Source organism: Neophocaena asiaeorientalis, unplaced genomic scaffold (assembly GCF_003031525.2).
Source record: "Neophocaena asiaeorientalis asiaeorientalis breed wild unplaced genomic scaffold, Neophocaena_asiaeorientalis_V1.1 scaffold176, whole genome shotgun sequence".
Taxonomy (NCBI): Eukaryota; Metazoa; Chordata; class Mammalia; order Artiodactyla; family Phocoenidae; genus Neophocaena; species Neophocaena asiaeorientalis.
In genome coordinates, this window is record NW_020175788.1 from 1316294 (window position 1) to 1343238 (window position 26945).

Sequence of the window (26945 nt, forward strand, 5' to 3'; positions counted from 1 at the left end):
TTTAACAAGATTCTAGGCTCAGGAGACAACCTACGCAAAAATCAGTCATTCCTTTAGAGCTGGAGTCAAACAAGGCAGACTCTCCCAAGGACCTGCCAAACAGAAGGACACAAACTGGAAGCATATCCTGGAATGGAAGCATGGCCGTGGAAGTGGGGCACGGACCTGGAATGGGGCACAGCCCTGGAAGGTCAGCATGACCTGGGAACATGGAACCAAGATGGGAGACTTAGTAAGAAGCAGTGAGGGGTCAAGAGACTTGTTCAGGAACACAAAGCAAGAAGAGAAGTGGAAGCTCACCTGTCCAACAGGCTAGAGGGAGGTAGAGGCATGATGGAGAGCAGACAGATGGCACTGAGGGCTCCTAGACAGAGGGCACTGAGGGCCCTGGACAGCCGGCACTGAGAGCTCCTGGACAGATAGCACCGAGGGCTCCTGGACAGCCGGCACTGAGGGTTTCTGGACAGTCGGCACTGAGGGCTGCTGGACGGCCCACACTGAAGACTCCTGGCTCAGGGCAGGAGAACAGGGAGGTCCACAAATCAGGGTCGGAGCTGAGAAGAGCAGCGGTCCCAGAGGACCCCCTGTGCCCAGGGGAAGAGTGTGTTTGAAGGCGACTGAAGACTTCTCTTGCAGCCTCTACATTAGGGTCACTGGGGTGTTAAAGGGTCTGCCCAGAGCAGAAACAGGGGCCGGATGCAAGCTGAGTCTCCCTACATGGGGCCATCAGGACCGAACCCAGTTGGGAGCAGCCTAGGGCCAGGATCCTCAGACAGGCGGTGGGGGACCAAGGCCGAGAGTGGACAGGTGGGCCTGGGGCTCTGACAGCAAAGGAGATGATGGATTAACCATGAGGAAACAAGTCAGACAACAGGGAAGGAAACCCGCAAAACGAAAATCACCCTCACTTCCACACAGAACTAAACACCGGCTTGATTTAAAGTACATATGCTGCTGGGTTAGGAAGCAAAAGAAAATAAATGCATTTATGACTAACACCAAAAAGGAAAATCTTATAGTCCTTTTTTGTGCTTACAGTTTTCCTGTAAGCAGAAAAGCCCAAATAGCATCTGAGACAATTTACATATCTTTACATAATCTCACGATTACCATTTGGCAACGAAGCTCCAGACCGAGTCTCCTCCATTTATTTGCCTACAAAATGACAAAAATGTACAAAATAACAGTCTGGACAAGGAGTTTTTTACCCTCCTCTTAAAAATCACGAGAAGCCAATTCCACAATTTTTCTTAATAATATGTGTCCAATATTTCAAGTCTAAACAGTCAAGTCTTATTGACACAACTTTATCAATCAACAAATATTCACCAACCCTTGCTATTTTCAAAGCATTGATTTCAGAATTGGGAGGAAAAAAAAATCTCTCTGGGCTTAAAATCTATCCAAGATGCCATCCTGGAGACAAATTATTTACACACCCCAAGCAACATTTTTTTCAGATATAAAGTAAGAATCGTACCAGTCAGTTTACCGTGTTGCTCTCAGGAGAGGGTTAAACTGAGTTGCTTGGTACATAGTAGGCACACCATAAAATATTTTGTGGGTGAGAGAAACTGCTTTTAATTGTAGAGCCATGACTCAAACACTAAAATCTGTGATTCAGCTATTCACTAGGCAAGAAAATGATAAAGGCGGCATGTGGAGTACAGTGAGTTTCAAGAGATAAATACAAACACCAAACAGAAATTTATAGAAGACTAATTTTTTACTCATAAACAAAGAGTTCACCACTACCTATATATACAAAGGTTTTTGATTTAGAGGAAGACCACTTATAGTCTGCCTTTGTGTTTTTCATCTTTGTTTTTCCTTCCATAGGTTAAAAAAACCCCCACAGTTTCTTAGGCTTCTATTCATAAAGCCTATTTATTTCAGAGCCCTTTAATAAATTCTCATCCATTGCTCTTTGAGTTCTTAGATTCTGAACATTCTCGAGCTGAAGGAAACCTTAGTGACCATACGGGCCAATGTGGCATGTTGTCAGATGGCGCCTGGGAAACTTGAGGTCACAGGCTCAGAGGCTGACACTCGAGGTGAGGACCCAGATGCCGACAGGGCCCGAGCAGATCAGAGGAACCAAGCAGGGGACAGATGGTATGGAAAGCAAAGGACCATGGGATGAGGCAGAGGCTGCAGTGTGGGATGCAGGGACGGGTCTACATCTCTCAAGTTCTCAAGAGATGCCGATAAATCATCCAAATTGTTAAATGATGTAATCTGTACATGGTAGACACCAAAATTATTTCAAATGCTTTTCAGATCAAAACATACAAATGCACACACATGCTCATACATGCTTATAAACACAACTGCTTGCAAACACACTTACATGTTCACACACACACACACGCTCATGCACACATACAAGCACACACACACGCTCATGCACACACATGCAAGCCAGGTCCACTCTGGTCCACGCCACAATGAATCTATACACAGGGTCTCCACATGATCAGATAGGACTCCAAACCACGTGTGTCGTTTTAAAGGGCCATTAAGTGCCTACAGAGAAGGGATTACTTTATTTCTTAGCTGAATATTCCTTCTTTCACATACCATTATCAAAAATGGCTTTTTTGACAAGAAGATACTAACTTTTTTCAACGTATTAACTATGTCTTTTAGTTTATTTACTCTCATATTTATCGAACACATCCTACCCTTCCTTATAACATGGGCTTTTTTCTCTTTACATTAAACTATCTAATATTTAGTGACAGTATGTGCTTCCCTCAACTCCAAGAGGCCACTAAGGTTTACCTTTTCTCTTCGAGTTTTTAGCAAATATATTTAATTTTCTTATTAGTGTACAAATGGGATTCCAGTTACAGTATTAGGTGGCCAATGAAAACAATGTGATTGTCTAGGTTTCATTAGTATTACTAAAATATCATTGAAATTTTTAAAAAGATAGGAATTTTAAATGCTGATCATCTCATGTAACACAATCAAATTCTAGTTCTGAGTCCACGGTTAAACAATGGTTACAGACTGATAAGTCCTGTCACCCGCTCACTTTACGGTCCTGTGAACCGACCGCCGCATCTCTCATTTCACAGTCAACTATACTGAAAACAACAATTCCCCAGGACAGTCTGGGACCAAGTTTCAGAACTGGGCGGGATCCACCTCCACGACCTAACAGAAGGCCATATTCACACTTTTCTCCTAACGCTTCATGAATAAACATCCCTTATTCAAATAAGTTACCTATTAACTAACTCCAGTAATTTTGATTCAACTTTGAATGGCAAATAGAGTCATTCTGGCAAGACTGCAGAGTTTGCAATTCAAATTACAGAAATTTTAATAATGGGGAGAATAAAAATTAGTGGAATGATTCCTAAGGCACCGGAATTCCAATACTTTTATTGCACCAGTAGAAAGCTCACATAAATACTTCTCAGTGTAAAAGCTCGGGGGAGGTATCTGCATGGGCGTCCTCACACATAATTCACCTGCTGTCTTATCGGAGCATTCCTTCCTGGGACTCCATAGGAACCTTCCAGACGCCAGAGTTCCCCAACCCCAGACATTAAGAGGCAATGTTGCTGCTTCTCAATAAGTGACAGTGAAACAGTCTCTGGATTAAATTACTTCCTTACATTATCACCATAAACAATCATTACTTGGCTGCTGCCCTTTGCAAGTTTGCACGTCCTTATGAATAAATCAAGCCTCATTGATTTACCAAGCCAAAACGTTTTACAGTTCGCTCCCCTAATGTGAGCCATCACCCTCCACTGCACGTCATGAGGTTTTCATGTACTATGTTTCTTAATACTTTTCATATGAAAGATTAGTACCGATTAGCTCTGGAGCAGGGACACTGCTCGTGGAATGGTCAACTGGTCACTAAACCCAGGTCTCCCTGAACGTGTCTTTATTAAGGGAATTCTCTTAACAAAGTACAACAGAGCTGCTGCCATGCTGTTTCCTTCCCCCTAACTTTAAAGGAGTAACGACGGCCAGCATTGATTCAAAGATTAGTTTCACTTAAAAGAGCAAGGCAGGAAAATACAGGACTGCAAAGGATGCTACGTGCTTGGTAAAATGTCATCTAAAATTTTAAAACATGACTCTCAGGGCAGTGACTTCAGAAGACATAAGATTACTTGGAGAATCCAAAAATGACCAGAAAGATCTAAGTGTGACCAGAAAAGGCAGTCCTCTCCTTTCTCCCATCAATGAACAAAACGACCCAAAACTCCCATCCTCTTGCTTGGCCCAACGATATTTTGAAACTGACATCCACATACTGATCGATGTCTCAGGGACTGAGTACTCCGAGGTCTCTGGCTTCCATCGAGGAACCAGAGTCTACAATTCTGTATTGGGTGAAATTCTATCCATGGCAGGTGACAAAGGACCCAAATGCTCATCATAATTTCCCAACCTAGTTTGCCTCCCAACCCACTGAAACTTCACCATCCCAGAAAGTCACACAGAAACCTGACTTCGGTGCTTTGCACAGACTCCTGGGCCAGATTTCCATCAATCCTAATCCCCAAACAAACTCCATTCCTCATGCACACAACAGGAAAACTAGCAGCCTCCTCCTTCCTTCTTTCCTTTCCAAAGATCACAAACCAAAGCAGGTGAGACTGGAAAGCTCTTTAGAGATTATACACTATCACCTCCTCATTTCAAAGATGAGGAAATGGGAGAGTGAAAGGTACCTACATTAATGGCAGAGGCAAGGAAAGAAACCTGATCTTCTGGCTCCAAACGCCATGTCCCTGCTTCATACTACCCCAATTCCTGGGATCAGTAAGAAAATCTATCACCACGAAACCTCCCAAACAAATACATGAGGTGTCGTGGACCGCTTTCACTCCTGTTAATATTCTGGGACACCTTTCAAGTTTAACCACGACAAAGATCGACCAGGTACAGCTGCGGGATTTACAGTGCAATGAGCTCTGTAAGACAGAAAACCACATCAACAAGAATCCTTGTGCAAGAATAGATTCTACGATTCCCTCTGGAACAAGCTGTCACCTCTGGCTACGAAGCAATAATTATCCTGCACTACAGCAATCAATAAAACCTCTTGCCCCATGAACCTGCTACTTCCTGACTTTGTTCTCTGTACTCGAGATTTCCAAGCTGTATCGATCACCTACTAAATTTTTTTTTAAAGTTCTTTAAAAGGAGCAATAAAGAAATTCTCCAATTAGCATCACTTGGGATGGTCTGAACAGACTTCAAATCTTTCATTCACATTAATGGTTTCTCTTTTCATGGGGCTTCCCCATTTTTCATTTTCAATTAGTCATTTTAAGTGTGTCTGCGTCTTGCCTAAGAGCACAGTCAGGAGGATACAAATTTGATAGTGTTTCTGAAACTGTGGCAGCTGCCACATTTTTCACCCAGGCAAGGAAGAAGAATTGATTCATCAACTCTGCCTTCTTTTCTCAAGCAACAGCATGGATTTTTTTTTTTACCAGATGAACCCATTAGCTCTTAGAGTGTTAAAATTCTGTACCCTGGAACTTCTCACTAAAATGATCCACTAGAGGCTCTATTACAAAGTAAAACCCTCTTACATCTTCTCCACGGGTGTTTTAAGAAGTGTCAAAATTTAAGAGTAAGTCATGAGATAAGCAAGGACAGCAAAAAGGCAAGATTTCACACAGGAGAAGGGCCTGCCTCTCGGTCCCCCTCTATGCCCCCCATTCTCGGTGTCCCCAGGTATGTATCTGCCCCTGGGATCAACTCATGTCTGGACCCTCCTGGGAGTGTGTGGACATATCTACATGGCTTTCATGTGCAGAGCTGGCAAGTGGGAAAGTGTCTAGTTCTCTAAAACTGATATTTTCCCAATATTCCATCAGTACAATTCATCCACCAAGACTGATTTATTTTGAGATACAAACTACTATGTACAAAACAGGCAAGCAGAGAGGATATACTGTACAACATAGGGAAATAGAGCCATTGTTTTGAAATAACTTTAAATAGAGTATACTCTATAAAAATACTGAATCATTATGCTGTACACCTGAAACTAATATGATATTGTAAACCAACTATACTTCAATTTTTAAAAAATTTTAAAGGAATCGTAATAACTATATAGTTCACAAGGAGCCAGAAAATGAAAAAAAGACTGACTTTTTTCATGACAGATCGGAAATCACAGGGATATTATAGTCTCACCTCAGTGGCTGTTTTAATTCAAAGCCAGACGGAATATTATTCAGCAGTTAAAAAGAAGGAAATCGTGTCGTAGGCTACCACGTGGTTGAACCTAGAAGACATTATGCTAAGTGAAATAAGCCAGTCACAGAAGGACAAATATTGCCCTCTGTGAGGTGTTATATTAAAAATAAAGCTACAGGGCTTCCCTGGTGGCGCAGTGGTTAAGAATCCGCCTCCCAATGCAGGGGACATGTGTTCGAGATAATAAGTAAAGAAAGAAGGGCCTTCTCTCTTCTTTCTGAGACAATAAAGGGCCAACACATTCGGTAAGGCCAAGGCAACGGATTCACTCCTTACACACGTCACGTAAATGCAACTCAAACTCCGTGCGTTTGTTATGACACTTCTCTACGTAACTTTACAAATGCTCCAGAAGGGAAAAGCAATTGTGAATAGGATGGACGCAAGGAACCTCAGAGTCAGCTCTAATACTTTACACGTGGCTTCAAAATAAAAATATCAAGTCAAAATTAAGATAGGCAGGCAGGTCCTAAGGAGACATTACACCTGCTTGAGAATTAGCATCAGGAGTTTTCAAGTGCGAAGAGGACAGGGTGTTGAGATTCAGCTTTTTGGTAAGGCAGTTTCTCTCACTTACAGGATCGGATGAGTTCCTGATCATCTTAAGAGGCCGCCCGTTCTTTCACAGCAGGATTTCTCGAAGTCAGCAGTATTGGCAGTTTGAGCCCAATAACGTCACCGTCTGGGGGGCTGCTGTGCATTGTAGGATGTGTAGCAACAGCCCTGGCCCCTCCCACCAGATGCCAGCAGCACCCCCCTCCTCCCCTCTCACAACGAAAAATGCTTGCAGACATCACTGGATGTCCCTGGGGGGTAAAATCGCCCCAGTGGAGAACCACCATTTTCCAGCAACTAAATGGATCTAATCTACACAAGCTTTGGCAAGCTCTTTGCGAGTAATGTCATTTCTCCTCATCTGTTTGGTTTTCTACATGTTTCTCAACTTGACAGTCTCCCCACACAAGACAGATTAAAACCTGTTAGAGAAACCTGTTTCTGATGCGCTATAGTGCTATGCAAAACATCCAGTCTCTAAAGCAAAAGAAAAGCAAGATAACCCAGCAGCAAAGGGAGAGCAAGGCCTCCATCACGGGCATCCCTTCGGTCTTCCTCTCCTACCTCCAGAAACCCACCCGAGGATCAGGCTCAAAGGCATAAAGGCCATGGTGGGCTCCAACATCTGAAAATGCACCCAGTCCCCCCTCACTCCAGCGCCCGCAGGCTAATGCAACTCAAGGAGAGACCCTGAAAGTGCTGGACCTTCCTAGGATATCAGTTATTGAATCTCTACAAGGTTTTCTCTACAAGCATCACAAGTGATACCCGAGAGCTGGGCCAGCCCGTGCTCACCATCCGGGGGCATTAGGGTCTTATTGTTCTGCGTGCACCACCCTACGGGGTGCAGATCCGCGATCACCACGTCACACCAGAAGTCGGCCCGGCGGTCCTCCCCGTAACCACAGTAGCGCAGAAGCAGCAGCTGCCCGCAGGTGGTGATGACCGTGGCCACCCAGTACGTGTCCGGGTTCTTCTTGTTGGCTACCTCCAATTTCATCCCCGGCTGGAAGTTGCTCTGAATGCTGATCTCAACCTTCAGGAACACAGAAAATCCGTCATTACACTAGACGCGTCCATCCAGAAGATTATGTGAACGACTGAAAACACAGCACTTAATATTTCTGTTGCCCTAGATCAGCACCATCTAAAAGAAATGTAATGTAAGCCACTGGTGTGACGTTAAATTTTTTAAAAAAAAGAGAGATAAAACAGATGAAATTAATTTTAGTAATGTATTTTATTTAACCCAACAGATCCCAAATAGCATCATTTCAAAAGGGAACCAATGTAAAAATATAGTAGTGAGAAATTTTACACTTTTCTTTTCCAATGAAGCCTCTGAAATCTGGTGTGTATTCTACACGTACAGCACATCTTGTTACCGAACAGAACTTGGGTCCGTTAGTCAGAGATGCAGCAAAGCCAGTCTACTGACTGGGCTGTGGTGAAAGAAAGTGCAGAGTTTACTGCAGGGCACCAAGCAAGAGAACGGGCAGCTCACGTTCAAAAGACCCAAGCTCCCCAGTGGCTTTCAGGGAAGGGTTTCTAAAGGCAAGGTGAGGGGTGTGGGTCACAGGGCGTGTCACCAGCTCACGAATAATTCTATGATTGGTTGGCGGTGAGGTAACAGGGTGATGTTTCGAGAATCTCAATCATCAACCTTCTGGTTCCAACCAGTCTGGGGTCTACCTGCTGGCGGTCAGCATGCAGTTAACTTCTTCTACCTGGTGGGGTTTCAGTATCTGCAAATCAACTCAAGGATATGGCTCAGGCTATTATCTATAGCCCCTGAGCAGGAACTAAGGGCCCCTGAATTTGTGTTATGGCTAAACTGTTATTATTTTGTCTTGCTTGACTGCTTTCCTTAGTTTCTACATTTTCTTCTCTGATTAAATTTGCTCTTTGCAACTCAGAGAAAGCCTTAGGAGGCTGAAGATTTGGAGGTGGGGACACAGGTGGGTCTGTTCTCAGGAAGGCCCTGCAGGGTCCTACTTGCTTTCAATCTCAATTTAGATGACACACTTTTCCAAATGCCGGATGGCTAGTGGCTACTGCATGAACAGTGCAGCCTCAGAAAATGGATTTTTTTTTTAATGAAGGGTTATCATCTATTAATATTTGCCAGCCCTCCCTGCAAAAGAAAGCTTTCCATCCTGGTGAGTTATGATATTCTAAGGCCAGCACATCGGATGTCCCTGAGTAGCTGCTGCTTAAGAGATGACGGAATTATGAACTGTTCGCCCATGGGTCCTGGGCTACTCTTCCTTTAAGCCTGGCAGACAGGCCTGGGGACATTCTGCATCCACAGTACAGGGCACTATACTGTACCTGAAAGTGGGGCAGGAGAATGGATTGGATGAAAGAGAACAGGACTGACTCCGTATGCAGAGATATTGAGAACTTCCTGGTACAGAAAAGGAAGGAAAAAGCTGTTGATCTGTATCTCATTCCTAAAGCGCCTGGAGAAATCTAACCAAGTCGTCCTGGCATCGTGAAAGGCAGATGTTACAATGGCTTTTGCAAAACGGAATCCACACTGTATGCTGGGTGAGTTTTAGTTTTATTATGTTTTAATGTTTCCCTCTTGGTTTCACTAAATGACCACAGACCCATTCATAATAAACCAGCAATCATCACAGTGTAAGTGTCAGTATAAAAAGAGAATCGGAATGCGATCCACCCTTAACGAGGTCATGTAAATTTAATAAGGTCTTAAATTCCTTTTCAAAGGAACACTTCACTTCCAAAAAGAATAAAATGTCACCTTAAAATAAAGTGGCTTCCTAATTCAACAAAAGAGCCAGAAGGAAGACCAGGTTGAGAAAGTCCCCCAATTTGTTTATGATACTGAGGCTAAATCTTTGCCTTGGAAAGGCCCAGTGGGGGGAAAAAAATGTTTCTCAGTATTAAATTTTCATTTCCAATAAAGCAATAGTAATACCTAAGAACTTAGGTCCTGGAAACTCAACCTTTTTCTTGCTAATGATATATTACCAAAATCTCATATCTAAGCAAACATCTGGTAAAAACTTAATTTTGTAATTTCCTGGGACTTGCCCTCTGCTTGGCATGCTATTTGCATTGTTCAAAAAACAGTATAGATGACGGTGATTGTTTTTGGTTTGATCCAAACATTTCCTGAATATTTATGGTCTTTCCTGTAATTTGACTCATCTGTCCACAAATGGCTCTAACGCTTTTAGGTGTCTTTTCAAAAGAAAAATATCAATTCAAACTTAAAATATACAGCCATTACACCTCCTAAGAAGACATTACTCATTGACGCCTACTTGCCTAGTTTGCTGGCTTTTTATTTATTCACATCAACCTTACCTGTCTGGGGCTGTGCGCCCCAGACAGCAGAGAACACATCATTCTAATCTGGTTTTTTGAGGCACAGAATGAGGTTAAGACCACACAGCATTTCTCATGCTGAGCACCACCTCGGGGCCCAGCCCTGGATTAAATAAAGCAAGGCCCACCTTTCCTGCAGCCCTCTGTGAAAATCAAACTCACTTCCACATCTCCTCTGCATTTCTAAGAAATCTTGGCCAAATTTCTCTTTTCTTCTCATTCCCTTTCTTCCAGTAAGTTTGGCATCTTCCTGAAGACACCCTTCCCACCCCCACAAACAGATCAGAAGGAGAAAGGAGGTCACCCACATGTTTGAACGATGTGTGAGGAGCTGCACTGGTCCCCGTCTCTTCCAAATACTCTCCCCAGTTAAAGCCGGTTTCCTCCAAGCTTGAGCCTTCTTCTGTCGAAAGGCAAAAAGAAAAAAAGAAACAGAAGCATATCAATACTAGTGTGAAGAATGGAAAGGCATTGGCCTTCCATGTAAACCAGAAAATCCTTCATGCAAGAGAGAAACAAATTCAATGTGTAGGAGAATACTGTTGAATTCTTTGCAAAGCTTCTGTTTGCTGATTTTAGAGACAGGTGACTCAAGAAAGACATGGAGCCAACAGAGGAATGGATAAAGAAGATGTGGTCTAGATACACAAGGGAATATTACTCAGCCATGAAAAATAATTAAATCATGCCATTTGCAGCAACATGGGTGGACCTAGAGATTATCGTATTAACTGAATAAGTCAGACAAAGACAAATATCATATGATATCATTTACATGTGGAATACAAAAAATAGCACAAATGAACTTGTTTTCAAAACAGAAAGATTCACAGACATAGAAAATAAACTTATGGCTACCAAAGGTGGGGGGAATAAATTAGGAATATGGGATTAACAGATACATACCACTGTACATAAAATAGATAAACAACAAGGATTTACTGTATAGCACAGGGAACTATATTCAATATCTTGCAAAAAACTATACTGGAAAAGAATCAAAAAACGAATATATATACATATATGTATAAAGAAATCACTTTGCTGTACAAACTGAAACTAACACAATATTGTAAATCAACTATACTTCACGTAAAAGAAAGAAGGAAAGAGGGCTTCCCTGGTAGTGCAGTGGTTGAGAGTCTGCCTGCTAATGCAGGGGACACGGGTTCGAGCCCTGGTCTGGGAGGATCCCACATACCGCAGAGCAACTAGGCCCGTGAGCCACAACTACTGAGCCTGCGTGTCTGGAGCCTGTGCTCCGCAACAAGAGAGGCCGCGATAGTGAGAGGCCCGCGCACCGCGATGAAGAGTGGCCCCCGCTTGCCACAACTAGAGAAAGCCCTCACACAGAAACAAAGACCCAACACAGCCAAAAATAAATAAATTAATTAATAAACTCCTCCCCCCAACATCTTCTTTAAAAAAAAAAAAAAAAGAAGAAAGGGAAAAGGGAGGGAGGGGAAACAAGGAAAGGAAAGGAAGGGAAAAGGAAGGAAGAAAAAAGGAAAGGGGAGGGGAGGGAACAGAAGGGAAGGGAAGGGAAGGGAAGGGAAGGGAAGGGAAGGGAAGGGAAGGGAAGGGAAGGAAGTCAAGGAAAACCCTGAAGAAATTCTGCTTGGATTACCCTGACAGAATCAAGGGTAAGACCAAGGGCTCTTCAGTAAATGAAATGAGATTTGCTTCAAGGCATAGTTGCTGCACGTTAGCCTGTTTGAGATTATCCACTGGAGACACTCCGGTCTTTGGGGAGGTTGGAGGACAAGGTGAAGGAAACCACTGGGCACCAAGTAAGCACCTTGATGTATATACAGTACAACAGCTAGAGATTATAAAGTAATATCATAGATCATTGGGGCTTCAGAAAGCATTGACTCCAAAGTCATTGCAAGGAAAAACACTGAGACCCAGAAGGACCGCTCAGGTGTGTGAGGCGCCCGGCCAGTTAGCCACAGGAACTGAGCGGCTGTCAGACTGACCCCACGCCCACCCCGTCCAGGGACCCTCTCTCCTGCCTTCTCCTGAGACAGAGCTCTCAGGACAAGGCACCCAGGTGGAAACCTACAGGACACGCATTTCTCCAAGGACAAGGAACAAAGAGAAATGCAATCAAATGCACGACGTGGCTCTTAAAACATCTCTGTTTTGGAGGAAATCAAGCAATTCCCAAAACATTTCAGACTGTACAGTAAGATATAATCGGTTTAGTTGAAAAGCACCAAATACCTCATTTTAAAATACAGATAACATAAATGTGATGTCATAGTTTCCACTGAAAATACTGATGAGCCGTAAACATTATTTTAACCTATTTGCAAGGCTGTTATAAGGAAGGAACATGCAGTAGTAAGGGTTGTCCAAACATGCAGGCCATTTAGTGCTTCAAAAGTTAAGACTCTCCTTTCTTTCCATAACACTCAATGGATACTGACGGTCAACTTGTGTATCTTCTATTAGCAAGAGCCCATTTCATTGGCCCAGAAGAAACGCTGTGATCAATTGTGTATTAATGTAGAAGTGGTATAACCCGGCAGGTGGGCCGGGGGAATTAGTGGCTGGGGGTATAAGAAAGACTTCTTGGAGGCTGTCACTATTTTTTTCTCCTAAATGTTATAAATTATAAGTGGGAAAAGTTATTTTCTTGTAATACTCTATCTAGTCTCAGGAATTGATAGAAGAGGATAGCTTTTGTAACATCAGAAGATGCTAAGTCAAAAGGCAGTTACCTTAAACGTCGTCTTCTAAAGCCAAGTTGCTAAGAACTTCCACCTCCAACTTTAATAAGGTGGTTTATCATGAAATGTCCGAGAACAGAAAAAGCCACCTGAAGAGAAAACCTTTCCCCTGGAGCTCTTCCAAGATGCAGAGTCACCCTGGGGTTTAGGCCCTCCCATCAGAATCACGTTCCCTGGAAGAAGCCAGCAGGTCTTGCAGCCACCAGTTACCAAGGGCTGTGAGGCGGGTTTCCAGCCACTAAAGGCAGGGAGGCAAACCCAAAGGGAAAGCAGTCAGGCTCTAGAAAATGCCTCAGGGGGTCACCCAACAGTTCTGCCCACAATCCTTTTCACCCAAGCCGCACTGGGCATCAGTGATCAAGTCTGTTTTCTGACCCACTAGCCAGAGGCACGGACGCAGCACGGTTTCCTTGCCAGGGTGGCCTGGTACGGAATCTCTGGGGTAGCTGACTTGTTGCAGTGAAAGTCTGTGCTTCCTTTACACCCTCCCGTCCAGCGGCAGCTCAAACCACGCCTCCTGCAGGCCCTGCAGCTCCAGCCCTGACAGGCACCTCTGTTTCTACCCAGAGACCACAGGATGTCACAGCAGTGACGAGAACTGGGGGTGTCAGCCCTCCTCTAACTGCTTTACATGCAGCACCTTATTTAATCCTTCCAGGAACCCTGACAGACGGGCACCTCAAGGGACTTACCAGGTCACACAACTGTCCAGCTACGAAGCAGGGGTCCAATGCAGGTGGCCTGGGGTGGAAGCCAGAACTTCTCCGAGGCACCTTCCCAGGTCAGACAGCCCCGCTCCATCACCCCCTTCTCCACCTGGAGGATCCGAGGCGGACCCCAGGGCCAGCTTACCTGTCTCTGTGGTGGTGAGCGTTAATGTGTTCAGGGCCAAGTCGGGCAGCAGGAGGACCCAGGAAGTGGGGGGTGGGCGGGAGGCAGCTGCCACCCCCGGGGAGGAGGACAGAAGGGGCAGGGATCCCGGGGCTTGTTTGCAAAGAAGGAGGAGAGAGCCAGCAGAGGATGTGGTTGTGATACTCGGCCTCGAGCTGACCGAGGCACTAGGTCCCGGAAGAGCGGTTTTTGGAGAATTCCAGCTGCTGAAAACGGATCGGGCTCCTCCAAACCAGAGACACTCGGGTGGAGACTGAGCCTTTAGGAGCTGCCTGCTGTACTTTGATGAACCTCATCAGGACCGCAAGAGACATGATGATTCCACCACTTGGAGGCAGTGGTGAGGCGAAGACCAAGGCTCAAACCTCCCAACTGCAACTGTGAGACCCTTCATCAGAGCTCTTGATCCTTCATAAAACTCTCATCTAGGCTGTTAACAAACATTTTGTTTCCACCCAAGTTTAATTCATTACAAGCTACGTTTCCAGTCTCTTCTCCCAATAAAAGACGCTGCAGCAGCTTTCGTGCTCACTCCGGCATTCACTCCCGTCAATCAAGAAAGGAGAAGGTGGAACCTCCCTGGCAGTCTGGTGGTTACAACTCCCCACTTCCAATGCAAGGGGCTCGGGTTCCATCCCTAGTCAGGGAACTAAGATTCCACATGCCAATAAATAAATAAACAAATAAATAAATAAAATCCATAAAAAAAGAAAGAAAGGAAAAGGTACCACTGGGACCCACCCCCTCCCCACATGTGAGTCAGTGAGATCAGTGCTCAGGAAAACTCTGCTGCTCTCTGCCATCAAAACAAACACTTTAAAAAGCAACCAAGAGTCAGGCCTAGAATGGGATTTTAAAGATTAAAACCTTTATGCCTTTAAAGATTTATGCCTTTAACTCTAAGTATGCTGTTTTAACAATAAAATCAAACACAAAATGGAGGGTTTTCAGAACCTGTAACATATAACACTTCCTCCACCACCTATGCCCTCACTAAGCAGCTGATTCTCTAAAGACATTTCAAAGAGCAAGAGACAGACACGCCATGTTTATGAGTGGAGGTCTCATAAACCCAGAGCAAATATTTACCAGCTGATTCATAAACTTCTTAAACCCATAAACACTTTATCAAGGAAACTCTGATGGCCTCTTTTCTCCGCATCGGAACTGGTCAGAGGCATCTCCCCACGATGTCATGCAAGCAGACTGTGAAAAGCTACTAAGGAAATGTCACAGCTCAGAAGAAGGCGGGAGTGTTCTTCAGTGGCGATCCAATTCTAGAACACAGAGAGCTGTGTATGTGACTGGAATCGTTCATGTTAACTAGAAAAAGAATACTCCAAGTGGGAGTGCAAACGACTTTACAGTGAAAAATGGAATCAACACAGGACTCATTACCTTTTTTTAAGTCATCAGCTCTTGGGTTGTAGAATGTAACAAGCTGAAATAAGACTAATCTTTCAGAGGAGAATATTAAACCTGTCATCCGCACCCAGTCAAGGAATAGAGAATCAGCAGGTTCACGATGAATGAGATCTTACAGGGCACCTTCTCGTGCGCTAGATATTATTTTTTAAGTGGATAGAGAAAGGAAGAAGACATTCAATCTTTGTCATTTTAACTGCTGATAGTCGGTTGGTAGGATCACAAGGTTTAGAAAATGTTTGCACTGTGAGTACATTAAACAGACACAGGGCACTGATAAAACTCAGAAAGGACTAGCCAACATCAATCCTCAGCCAGAGAGACTTTCCAGAAAAAACTAAACATCCCATCTCCTAGCTAGGGGAGGCAACAAGTATTCAAAAGACACTTTAGAAAGGGGAGGAGGAGAAATATTATTGAGTCACATTGAACTAGTCCCCAGCTGGAAGAGTAAGAGATCCAGATTTTTCTACTAAGAATGTTGACTCCTTTCCTTCCCAAACAGAAGAGCCCATGGGACTGTGGTTAAATACTCCTAGTCCCAAAAAAAAAAAAAAAAAAAATCAAGCCCACATTTCCAGTGTAATTCTTTTACTCGGTGGCTTGCCCCATCTAAATGTGCAATGCCACTTTATCTGCAGACTTCATCAGCAAACTACACTTAGCTGGCCTGGAAAAAGAATGTCAAGGAATCTACTGATCACTATGTCAGCACACTATCTTGCTTGCTTTTATCACCAGCAAGCAAACCGCAATTGGAGAAACCAAGCATTCCAGGAATCCAATCGCGGTCCCCTTCCTTCTCTGTGCCCAGTAACGGGGCCGCCGAGGCCTCAGCACCCCCCAGGAGGAGGAGGAATTTTACATGCTGCCGATTTCACTGACAGGACGCGAGTGTCAGTCATGGACCCCAACACTCTTTGAGCCTTCCTTAGGCAAAGAGGCAAAAGTGAAAAATAAAAAAGCTGTTCATACGAGTCATTTGTTTTAAGCTGAACTTTCTAGTGCAGCAAAGTGGACCATCATTCGAGGAATCTCAGCAGCTGGGGGTGAGGGGGCGGACCTCACAAGATGCGCACACCCTCCGGGCAACCACATTAGACTCCATCCTATGGCCCCAAAACGTTGGCAGAGAAGAGCCCGAGTATAGCTGCTTCTCAGGCAGATGCAGCTGTGTGTCACATGACACGTGGGGACCGGAGAGGGACGGGGGACAAGTGGAGGAGAGGACAAGAAGGGATCTGAGGTGCGCCTGGTCCCATAAAGTGTGGGGTGGTAGGGGCAGGGGAAGTGTGCTCACAGGAACACGTATGTATGAGGGTAACTTCTCCCTGCACCGAAAGGCAGGCACAGCCCAGCGTTTCAGAGCCTCGGGGTGCTTGAGATGAAATCCTGGCTGGAACACAAGAGCCAAGTGACTCTTGTCATCCGATGTTTCCTCATCTATAAAACGGGGCTAATAAAAGCAGCCGTCTTACTGGGCTGCAGAAGGATAAAGGCACCCAACACGGGGGAAGTACTTAAGAGGGTGCCTGCCACACAGTTGGAACTCAGGACCACAAACCTCTCCTCGCGCACCTGCCAGCCAACTTAGAAGCAGCTGCAGGCTGTCTGTGCCTTCTCTGGTTCATCCAACACACGAATCTCATCTGGAAACTTCTGGGGAAAAGAACCTTGGCACCAAGATGCCATCCAGCCCTAGGCACGTCACAGCGGGTCCCAGAACCAAATAGCCCCACAACCGATTCCAGAACGGAAACTATTTTACTGATGAACCGGTTAAAAGGAAACTCCTAGGGAAAATAAACTACTTGAAGATTCATACTTGAGTCTGTTAACATCTCAATGTTCCAAACTAGATTCGAGTTTCTACAAGTCGGCCTCTGCTCTCCATGAAGGTTTAGATCCTGCCTTAAATCTGTTTCCTCTATAGGAAATCCATCTTGTGGCACCTTCTAAATGCCTCCTCACTACACAAGGACATAGGGAAATTCCAAGGAGAAAGGACGGGTTAGGCATATAGGGAAAAAACAAAGTGAGTCAGGACCAAGATCTGAAAAATGTTAGGATCATTTAGAGGTAATTTAGAGCTACTATTTCTACTAAAGATCTTAACACCTTGATGCAGGCTGCCCCACACAAGAGCAAGGACTAACCACGTGTGTCGGATAAGTTTTCCCCACTGCACACATCCCCCCACTGAAGATGTGCCAAACCGGACGGTCATGCTTCCCCAGTCATGGAATCGCCCCGAAAGAAAGTCAGTACAAATAATATTCCTGACACCATATTATCATTAATGGCTTCAGGATCTACTCATGCTTGAGTTATACCGCAGCTGCAAGAAAATGAAAACTCAACACACGGTTGGCTTTGAAACAGCTTTGAAAACACACTGCTGAAAACAACGCAGTAATAGGCATCGGATGTGTGCCCAACAAAAATACATTAAAAGCTCAGTAACTCCAAAAGCGGGAAGATAACCTCACTTAGCAAATGTAATAAAGACTTTTTTAAAGTACAGTTATACTTAAATAAAAGTAGAATAATTAGGATGAACCTTCAGCTATGAGGCTATGCTCTCTCTGAAAGAGAATTTCCACATTTCCATTGGGAGACACAGGCTCAGCTCTCCTTTTAGAAGTTTTCTCACTCTACTTTATGTACAGAAAAACACAAGTGGGGAGAACTAAGCCAATTTTGAAACAGGTACTAACATCTTTCAACATAGTTAGGCAATTATTTCAGGGTTTTCCAGATTTTTTTTGCAGATAAAAAGATAATTCCAGGTACAGATATTATTTGAGAAACATAACCTTGGAAACTCAATGATATCAAGCAATCTGTAATCCTGTCATTGCCTGGTCTCATCAAAATGCAAAGACACATCTCATAACTTTTGGATGGGGGTCAAATCGCCCAGTGAGTTAATGCTCTTTCTGTTTACACGAATTCACCACAGCAAACGTTTAAGATTCAGAGTGCTGAGTTGTCCTTGTATAATCTGCTGTTATGAAAATAATGCAATCCTTTCTTTTTAAAAAATTATCTTTTTAAAATAAACTATCATGTAAGTAGTTAGCAGTTACATTTATAAATTCTTTGGTTAAACATGAAATTCAATCAAAGACTGTTTTTTGCTTTGTTTGGGATTTCTTACAAGGAGAAATATTTTAGTGCAAATTCACATGACCTAAATACTTTTACGTCATGCACTTTTCTGAAAGATTCCTTCCAGGTTTTCAAAAGGTCTTAGGGGGAGTTCGCTGGCAGTCCGGTGGTTAGGACTTAGCACTTTTACTTCCGTGGTCTGGGTTCAATCCCTGGTGGGGGAACTAAGACCACACAAGCCTGAATGTGCAGCCAAAAAAAAAAAAGAAAGGGTCTTGGGAAGGGGCATCCGATGCTTGGGCAGATCCTCTTGCCCTCTCTTTCAGGGCACATGGGGGAAAATTCTATTTTCCCCACCTCCCTTGCAGTGGCATAAACACGCCAACTGGAGGCAGAGTCAAGATTGCTATTAGGAGGACGCAGAACTCGCGTCTCCTCACAACTAGGGCACCTATCAGGCACCAGTGGGGGACCACGGACACCTAAGGGGACGGGAAGAGCCCTCAGTGACCAGGTAGGATGTGGGGCCTCGGGCGAGTGAAGTGGGAGGATAAGTGGAGGCAGGACGGGACTGGCGCCCCTGAAGAGCGGCTGAGGGAGGGGAAGGGATCCCATGCCCGAAGCGGGGAACTAGGTAACCCCTGGGAGGGCAGAGGATCAAAAGGGAGCGTGGCCAGGTTTCCCGGCCCACTTGGGCCCCCAGGAACCTGCTGAGATGCCGGGCCTCTGCCCACCAAGGCCCCCTCCAGCCACGTGGGTCCAGAGGGAGTGGGAGGGAGGGAAGGGGGAGCAAAAGTAAAGGCTGGAAACCCGGACCGGCACTCCTGAGGGGCAACTGGGGGAGGAGAGGAGTTCCTACATCCAGCGGGACCCACCCATGGTTAGGGGTCCAGCGGCGACAGGGGAGACTCTGGGGAAGACACTGGAGGAGGGCCGTGAAGGAACGGAAGGGAACGGGGCCAGTGCTTTCCGTGTCCACTTAGGCACCGGGGAGCCTGTTGGGCTCCCGGGCCTAATCCTCTGCCCTCGGAGCCTCCCTCCTGCCGCACCCCTACACCCCCACCCAGAGCCCCACCTCTACACCCTGAGACCCCCTCCAATGCGCTGGGCCTAAACCCCAACCACACACCCTCGCCCAGGGCCCTACCTCCAAACTCCGGCACCCCACACTCCAGAGGCTCTCCTTTCCACATGCTGCCTCTCCCCTTCCGCACAGGTCCTAAGCGGAGGCCCCACCCCCAGGGCCTTTTCCAGCTCTGAGGGTCCTGAGCCAAGGCCCCGCCCCATGCTCCAACGCCACCCCACACGCATAGGTCCAGCCCCACCCTAAACCCCGCCCCTGCCTAAGTTCCACCCCTGCCTAAACTCCGCCCCCATAGCCAAGGCTTTTTTTCTTTTCTTTTTTCCTCTTTTATTTATTTATTCTTACATCTTTATTGGAGTATAATTGCTTACAATGGTGTGTTAGTTTCTGCTTTATAACAAAGTGAATCAGTTATACATATACACATGTTCCCATATCTCTTCCCTCTTGCGTCTCCCTGCCAGTCCTTGGATTGGAGGAATCAACATTGTGAAAATGACTATACTATCCAAAGCAATCTATAGATTCAATGCAATCCCTATTAAACTACAATGGCATTTTTCACAGAACTAGAACAAAAAAATTCACATTTTGTATGGAAACAAAAAAGACCCCGAATAGCCAAAGCAACCTTGAGAAAGAAAAACGGAGCTGGAGAAATCAGGCTTCTGGACTTCAGACAATGCTACAAAGCTACAGTAATCAAGACAGTATGGTACTGGCACAAAAACAGAAAGATAGATCAATGGAACAGAATAGAAAGCCCAGAGATAAGCCCATGCACATATGGTCACCTTATCTTTGATCAAGGAGGCAAGAGTATACAATGGAGAAAAGACAGTGTCTTCAATAAGTGGTGCTGGGAAAACTGGACAACTAAATGTAAAAGAATGAAATTAGAGCACTTCCTAACACCATACACAAAAATAAACTCAAAATGGATTACAGACCTAAATGTAAAGCTAGACACTATAAAACTCTTAGAGGAAGACATAGGCAGAACACTCTATGACATAAATCACAGCAAGATCCTTTTTGACCCACCTCCTAGAGAAATGGAAATAAAAACAAACAAATGGGACCTAAAGAAACTTAAAAGCTTTTGCACAGCAAAGGAAACCATAAACAAGACAAAAAGACAACCCTCAGAATGGGAGAAAATATTTGCAAATGAAGCAACTGATAAAGGATTCATCTCCAAAATATATTGAGCTCATGCAGCTCAATATCAAAAAAAAAAACCACCCATCCAAAAACGGGCAGAAGACCTAAACAGACATTTCTCTAAAGAAGATATACAGATTGCCAACAAACACATGAAAAGATGCTCAACATGACTAATCATTAGAGAAATGCAAATCAGAACTACAGTGAGGTATCACCCCACACTGGTCACAATGGCCAACATCACAAAAACTACAAACAATAAATGCTGGAGAGGGTGTGGAGAAAAGGGAACCCTCTTGGTGGGAATGTGAATTGATACAGCCACTATGGAGAACAGTATGGAGGTTCCTTAAAAAACTAAAAATACAACTACCATTAAGACCAAGCAATCCCACTATTGGGCATATACCCTGAGAAAACCATAATTCCAAAAGAGTTATGTACCACAATGTTCACTGCAGCACTATTTACAATAGCCAGGACGTGGAAGCAACCTAAGTGTCTACTGACAGATGAATGGATAAAGAAGATGTGGCACATATATACAATGGAATATTACTCAGCCATAAAAAGAAACAAAATTGAGTTATTTGTAGTGAGGTGGATGGACCTAGAGTCTGTCGTACAGAGTGAAATAAGTCAGAAAGAGAAAAAACAAATACCATATGCTAACACATATATATGGAATCTAAAAAAAAAAAATGGTCCTGATGAACCTAGGGGCAGGACAGGAATAAAGACACAGATGTAGAGAATGTACTTGAGGACATGGGGGGGGGCAGGGTAAGCTGGGACGAAGTGAGAGAGTAACATTGACATATATACAGTACCAAATGTAAAATAGATAGCTAGTGGGAAGCAGCGGCACAGGACAGGGAGATCAGCTCAGTGCTTTGCGACCAACTAGGGGGTGGGATAAGGAGAGTGGGAGGGAGACGCTAGAGAGAGGGGACACGGGGATATACGTATGCATATAGCTGATTTACTTTGTTGTACAGCAGAAAATAACACAACACTGTAAAACAATTATATTCCAATAAAGATGTTAAAAAAAAAAAAAAGAAACACGCAACTGATTCTGGTCAAGAGGTTCTGAGCAAAAGCCTCTTCTGTGCTAGAGTATTTAATTGCTGATTCAAGACCCTGCAGCCCTGCTCATCCCCTACAGGGACAAACCTTGAAGCACCATGTTGAGATGGCAGCCCTATAAGAGGGTGTGGGATGACTCGTGGGACAGAGCATCCACTGACTGTGCTCCAACAGTGTGAACCATTTATAAACATTTACTGCATTAAGCCATGGAGTTTTTTTCTTTGTATTGGAGTATAGTTGATTTACAATGTTGTGTTAGTTTCTGCTGTACAGCAAAGTGACTCAGTTATACATATATATTCTTTTTCAGATTCTTTTCCATTATGGTTTATTACAGGATACTGAGCATAGTTCCCTGTGCTATACAGTAGGTCCTTGTTGTTTATATGTTTTATATATAGTAGTGTGTATCTGTTAATCCCAAACTCCTAATTTATCCCTCCCCCTCTTTCCCCTTTGGTAACCATAAGTTTGTTTTCTTTGTCTTTGAGTGTTTCTATTTTGTAAATAAGTTAATTTGTACTATTTTTAATGCTACATACAAGTGATATCATATGATATTTGTTTTTCTCTGACTTACTTTACTTAGTATGATAATCTTCAGGTCCACCCATGTTGCTGCAAATGGCATTATTTCATTCTTTTTTATGGCTGAATAATATTCCACTGTATATATGTACCACATTTCCTTTACCCACTCATCTGTCAATGGACACTTAGGTTGCTTCCACGTCTTCGCTATTGTAAATAGTGCTGCTGTGAACATTAGGGTGCATGTATCTTTTCGAATTAGAGTTTTGTCTGGATATATGGCCAGGAGTGGGACTGCAGGATCATAAAGCCATTCAGTTTTTGAAGTGATGGGTCACCTCACTATAACGTAGCCCACTGTGCCCAGTATTTCTAACCAAATTTTGCATAACTTTCGAGCTGCTATATGCTTATAAACGTGCCCACAAATCCCAGGAACAGGCAGTATGTGAGGTCTAGAATGCTGCCGCAATATTTTCTAAACATTTTCAGGAAGATATTGGTCAAGACATCAAAAGGCCAAATGCATTCAGAAAACAAAATCGCACCTGAATCAAGATCTCCATTACGGTCAGCTGAGCTCTGATGTTTTTCCAAGGGTGAAGACGAAGGGTCCCGCATGCTAGAAGCTGACACGCTGTTCTCCATTCTTAACAACTATGGATTGTCCTCTCTTAATTCATCCTGAAGGAAGAGTTACCTAAGGGCAACCAACAACAACAGAAATCAGGACACTGTAATTGTATTCACTCGTCTTTCAACTCTCCAAAAATAACGGTGTCCCATCAGAGCTGCCACCATTTCATTACAACAGGCAAAATGCAATGTCATGTAACAGAAAGTACCAGGACTGAAGACTAAAGAGCACATATCTACACACGGTCAACAACAAGGTCACAGCACAGCAGAAGCATCCACTTTCTACAGGTCATCATCACCCCTAAGATGGACACGTTTTTCACCAATAAATAGAATCGATGTGCCAACCCCCAATCTACCTTGGCAGCGTTGGCAAGACACTCCACCACCCTGCTTCTCCCTCCTCTCTCGTTGGATGCTGTGAAGCAGGAACACGCTCCCACCCCAGCATCCCCACACACAGGTAAGGTGTCCGCGGTCTCACAGGTGATTCGTTACCAAAACCAGTTAAAGAATCAATGCTTGCAAATAACGTGCTTTTTGACCAACTGGACTTTTCCTGTAGTAACATGGCTATTTCACACTTACAGTCTGATAGAGTGGGTGGGGAAACAGGTAAAATTATAGCCGGTTCTATGATCTAGTTTGTGTACATCACAGCCCATGAAATACCCAGACACAGTCATTACCAAGGGTCAGCCACTCAGGACTGGTTTGCCAAAATAAGGACCTGATTCCTGCATTTCACTCTGCAGGTGGGAGTAGGCACTGCAGGGTTTCATTCCAGGAAGGGAAATGATCAGGTTTGTTTCAGAAAAATCATTTGGGCAGCTGCATGCCAGACAGATGGACAGACAAGGGGAGGCTGAATGGAAACAGACTAAGAACAGAAACGTGCCAACTGGTAGGGCATCCCATGACTAAGACAAAAACTGACAAATTACTACATAGTAGTTTGTAGCTCTTAATCGCCTACCCCATCCCCTCTCCTCACTGGAAACCACTGGTTTGTTCTCTACATCTGTTAATCTCCTTCTGTTTTGTTATATCACTTTGTCTATTATATTTTTTTAGATTCCATATGTAAGTGATAACATACAGTATTTGTCTTTCTCTGTCTGACATACTTCACTAAGCATAATACCCTCCAGGTCCACCCATGTTGTTGCAAATAGCAAAATATCATTCTTTTTCATGGCTGAGTAATATTCCATTATATATCTATTTTAAAGCCATATGTGGCTAGCAGCTGCCGTAGTGAACAGCTAGACCACTGCCTAGGCAGGCAGGAGTTTATTGTATTTGAGTTTGGAACATGTCCTAAATCATCACCAATTCTTGGCTCTCTTGAAGGTTGTAGTACAGCGAGCTAGTTAAAAGAGAAAATAGGAATTTTTAAACCTAAGGAACTTCAAAAGGAGACTGAGCAGTTTCTCCATAATATTCCACAAATCTTTCATCACAATCTTCCTAATGTAGTAGGCTTTCAGTGAATGTGCTGGTTTTCATCAATTTCAAAAGAGAAATAGTCTTAGCAGCTAAGTTATGTTATACTATTATTGCTTTCTTCATTCATTTACAAATTCAAGAAAATCATTCCACCTCAAAATGTAACCAGGCAGAAAGTTTTTCTTCAAGGAAAAATCTATAAACCTAACTATTAGTAAATCAGTCAAGCCCTTATTAAAGGAGGAAAAAAGTTTACTTTTTTCAAGTTTTTAAGATTCCTATTGATTCAACTCTATCCATCTGCCTCTAACTAGATACTATAAAAAGGTAATCGGTGACTATAAAATAAGATCAATTTAAATGCACCAGACCCATCATTTTAAATAGAAGTCAAAAGCAACGACATAAATACCAAAACCCCATATTATTCTGTAAGGGCAAGTGGCAAGGCTCTGTCTACCCCCAGGTTGCAAAAATGTATTTATTTTGGCAAATGACATGTCACCGTTCGCTTTCTTGGCAATGTTTACTTTTTGCCTTCCCATAAAAGGTATACAACTTTGTACTCTCTTTAGAAGCCTTGCAAAATAAAATTACAAAGGAACAAAGTAAAATCACTTGTAATTCTAACACCCAGGGATAATCTCTTTTTTTTTTATAGTATCTCCTCCTGATAGCTTCTCTGTGGGTTTTTTTTTTTACTTCATATGGAATTTAGAATTTTAATTCATTTTCCATTTAAACATCACATAGAAAGCATTTTCCCCACATCATTAAAATTCTTTGAAAACCTGACTTGAAATGATTGTATGACTTTTATTATAATATCAACAGGTTGTTTACTTACCATTCCCCTACTGCTGGCCATTAAGTTGTTTTTTTATTTTTCACCATTATGAACACTGTACCATGCATTCTCACATACCTCACATCCTTCCCACATTTTAACTTTGTTCGTATTTTTTATGGATTTTTAAGAGCTCTACGTATCTTATCCCACAAAACTCTTGCAGATATTTTCCCCAATTCTCCCTTTAGTGGGTCCTTCTGATATATGTACGGAATGTGAGCTGTTTTTTTTAACTTAGTCCAATCCATAATTCACATTATTTCTTCTAAAAACTGTATTCCTAAAATGTCCTCCCCCATTGTAAGATACCAGAAGTTTAACTTCCCTAGGGTTTCAAGTTTTACATTTTTAACCTATGTCCCCATATGTTTATGCTCAAATACTTTGTGCGGTGCAGTTCTGAGCTGACCACCTCCCGCAGTTAATAATCCATTCCTACCCCATTGGGTTTTTAATACCCTATCTTTACCATCCATGAAATTCTTACATGTACAAGACTGTGTTTCTATGCACCAAACTTTCCTTTAATTTTCAGAAGTCAGCAAAATAGGAACTATGACTGTTTATACATTCCCCCATCCTTAGTTCAGCAATCACTGAACTTGGGGCCATTTAAGGTAGGTTTATAAAGCGGTGACAAAGGTTTCGCGTGGCCTGGGAACCCAGACTCATGGCTTGATCATCACACGGCATTCTACTGCGCACAGAATGTACCAGAACCTGCACACAGGTAGAAATGACCGTGCACCAGAGGCTGTTAGGCATCTCCCACCCCAAATTTCCATTTCCTCCTTTGTGTGCAGGGAGGACCAATTAGTTAACCAAAATAAACACTGCCGGGCCATCCTCGAAGTTGCATGTGGTCGCACCACTCTGTTCTGGCCAGTGGGAAGCTTGCGGAGCGAATGAGTTCAACCAGAAGGTCACACGCTTTGGTGGAGGGGTGGGCCTCAACCAGTCACCCCCAGAGCCACCTGAGATCACGCAGAGGAAGGCCCCACTGAGGGCAGAGCTTGGTTCTGCCATCAGCTGCAGACGATTACTTCAAGAGAAATAAGCTTCTATCTTGTTTACACGGCTCTATCTGACGGTCCCTGATACACAGCCAATCCCAAATCTCAACAAATACACCCGAGAAGGACCATGCCCCTTTGTAATAAGGTTGTAATTAGGAGGCTTGGATTGTACTCTAGAACTCAGAGTGTTCTCTAAGTTTTTCATCAATAATGCCAAAGGCTGCCTCTGGTTTATTCTGCACCACCACCCCCAAAAAAGTCGCAGTTCACATTAAATCCTGACCAAGGTGCTTAAACCTCGAGGAGAATGAGGTCTGTAGGAAATGAAAAAGGATCCCCACGTAGTGGGGACTCACCCCCATGAGCCTAACTTCTAAAGAAGTCGGGGGTCAGCATTGCCTTTAATGTCATCGACTATTTCAGTGGTTCTCAAAGTTTAAAGAAGAGCAGAATCTCCTGGGGGGCGCGTATCAAAACTCAGACTGCTGGGCCCCCTGCCCAGAGCTTCTGCTTCAGTAGATCTGGGATAATGCCTACTCATCTGGTATCTCTAGTCAGGTGATGCTGATTGCTGCTGGTCCAAGGACCACATCCTAAGAACCACTGCTTTATTAAAGGAAGACTTTTGCCTGGGTTGTTTAGAGAGAGAAAAACAGTTCCTCATCAAAATGTATCTATCATAAGTACAGTAGAGCACATAATATTTCTGCAAAGTCATTTAAATGTGGGGAGAGGAAGGCTGGGTTTTGTAGAAATGGTTTTGCATTAAATAACGTGCATTAGTTTTGCATTAT

The 26945-nt window shown here is 43.7% G+C and overlaps 1 protein-coding gene across 1 annotated transcript in view; it reads right to left on the reverse strand.

The window, feature by feature from the left end:
• SFMBT2 (Scm like with four mbt domains 2) overlaps nucleotides 1-26945 on the reverse strand; it is a 205718-nt gene that overhangs the window by 163097 nt on the left and 15676 nt on the right. The window contains exons 2-4 of the mRNA XM_024732290.1: nucleotides 22746-22897; nucleotides 10470-10564; nucleotides 7600-7840 (exon numbers count right to left, since the gene is read on the reverse strand). Coding sequence (XP_024588058.1) covers nucleotides 7600-7840; nucleotides 10470-10564; nucleotides 22746-22845 — 436 coding nt within the window. The 5' untranslated portion in view covers nucleotides 22846-22897. The remainder of the gene's footprint in view (nucleotides 1-7599; nucleotides 7841-10469; nucleotides 10565-22745; nucleotides 22898-26945) is intronic.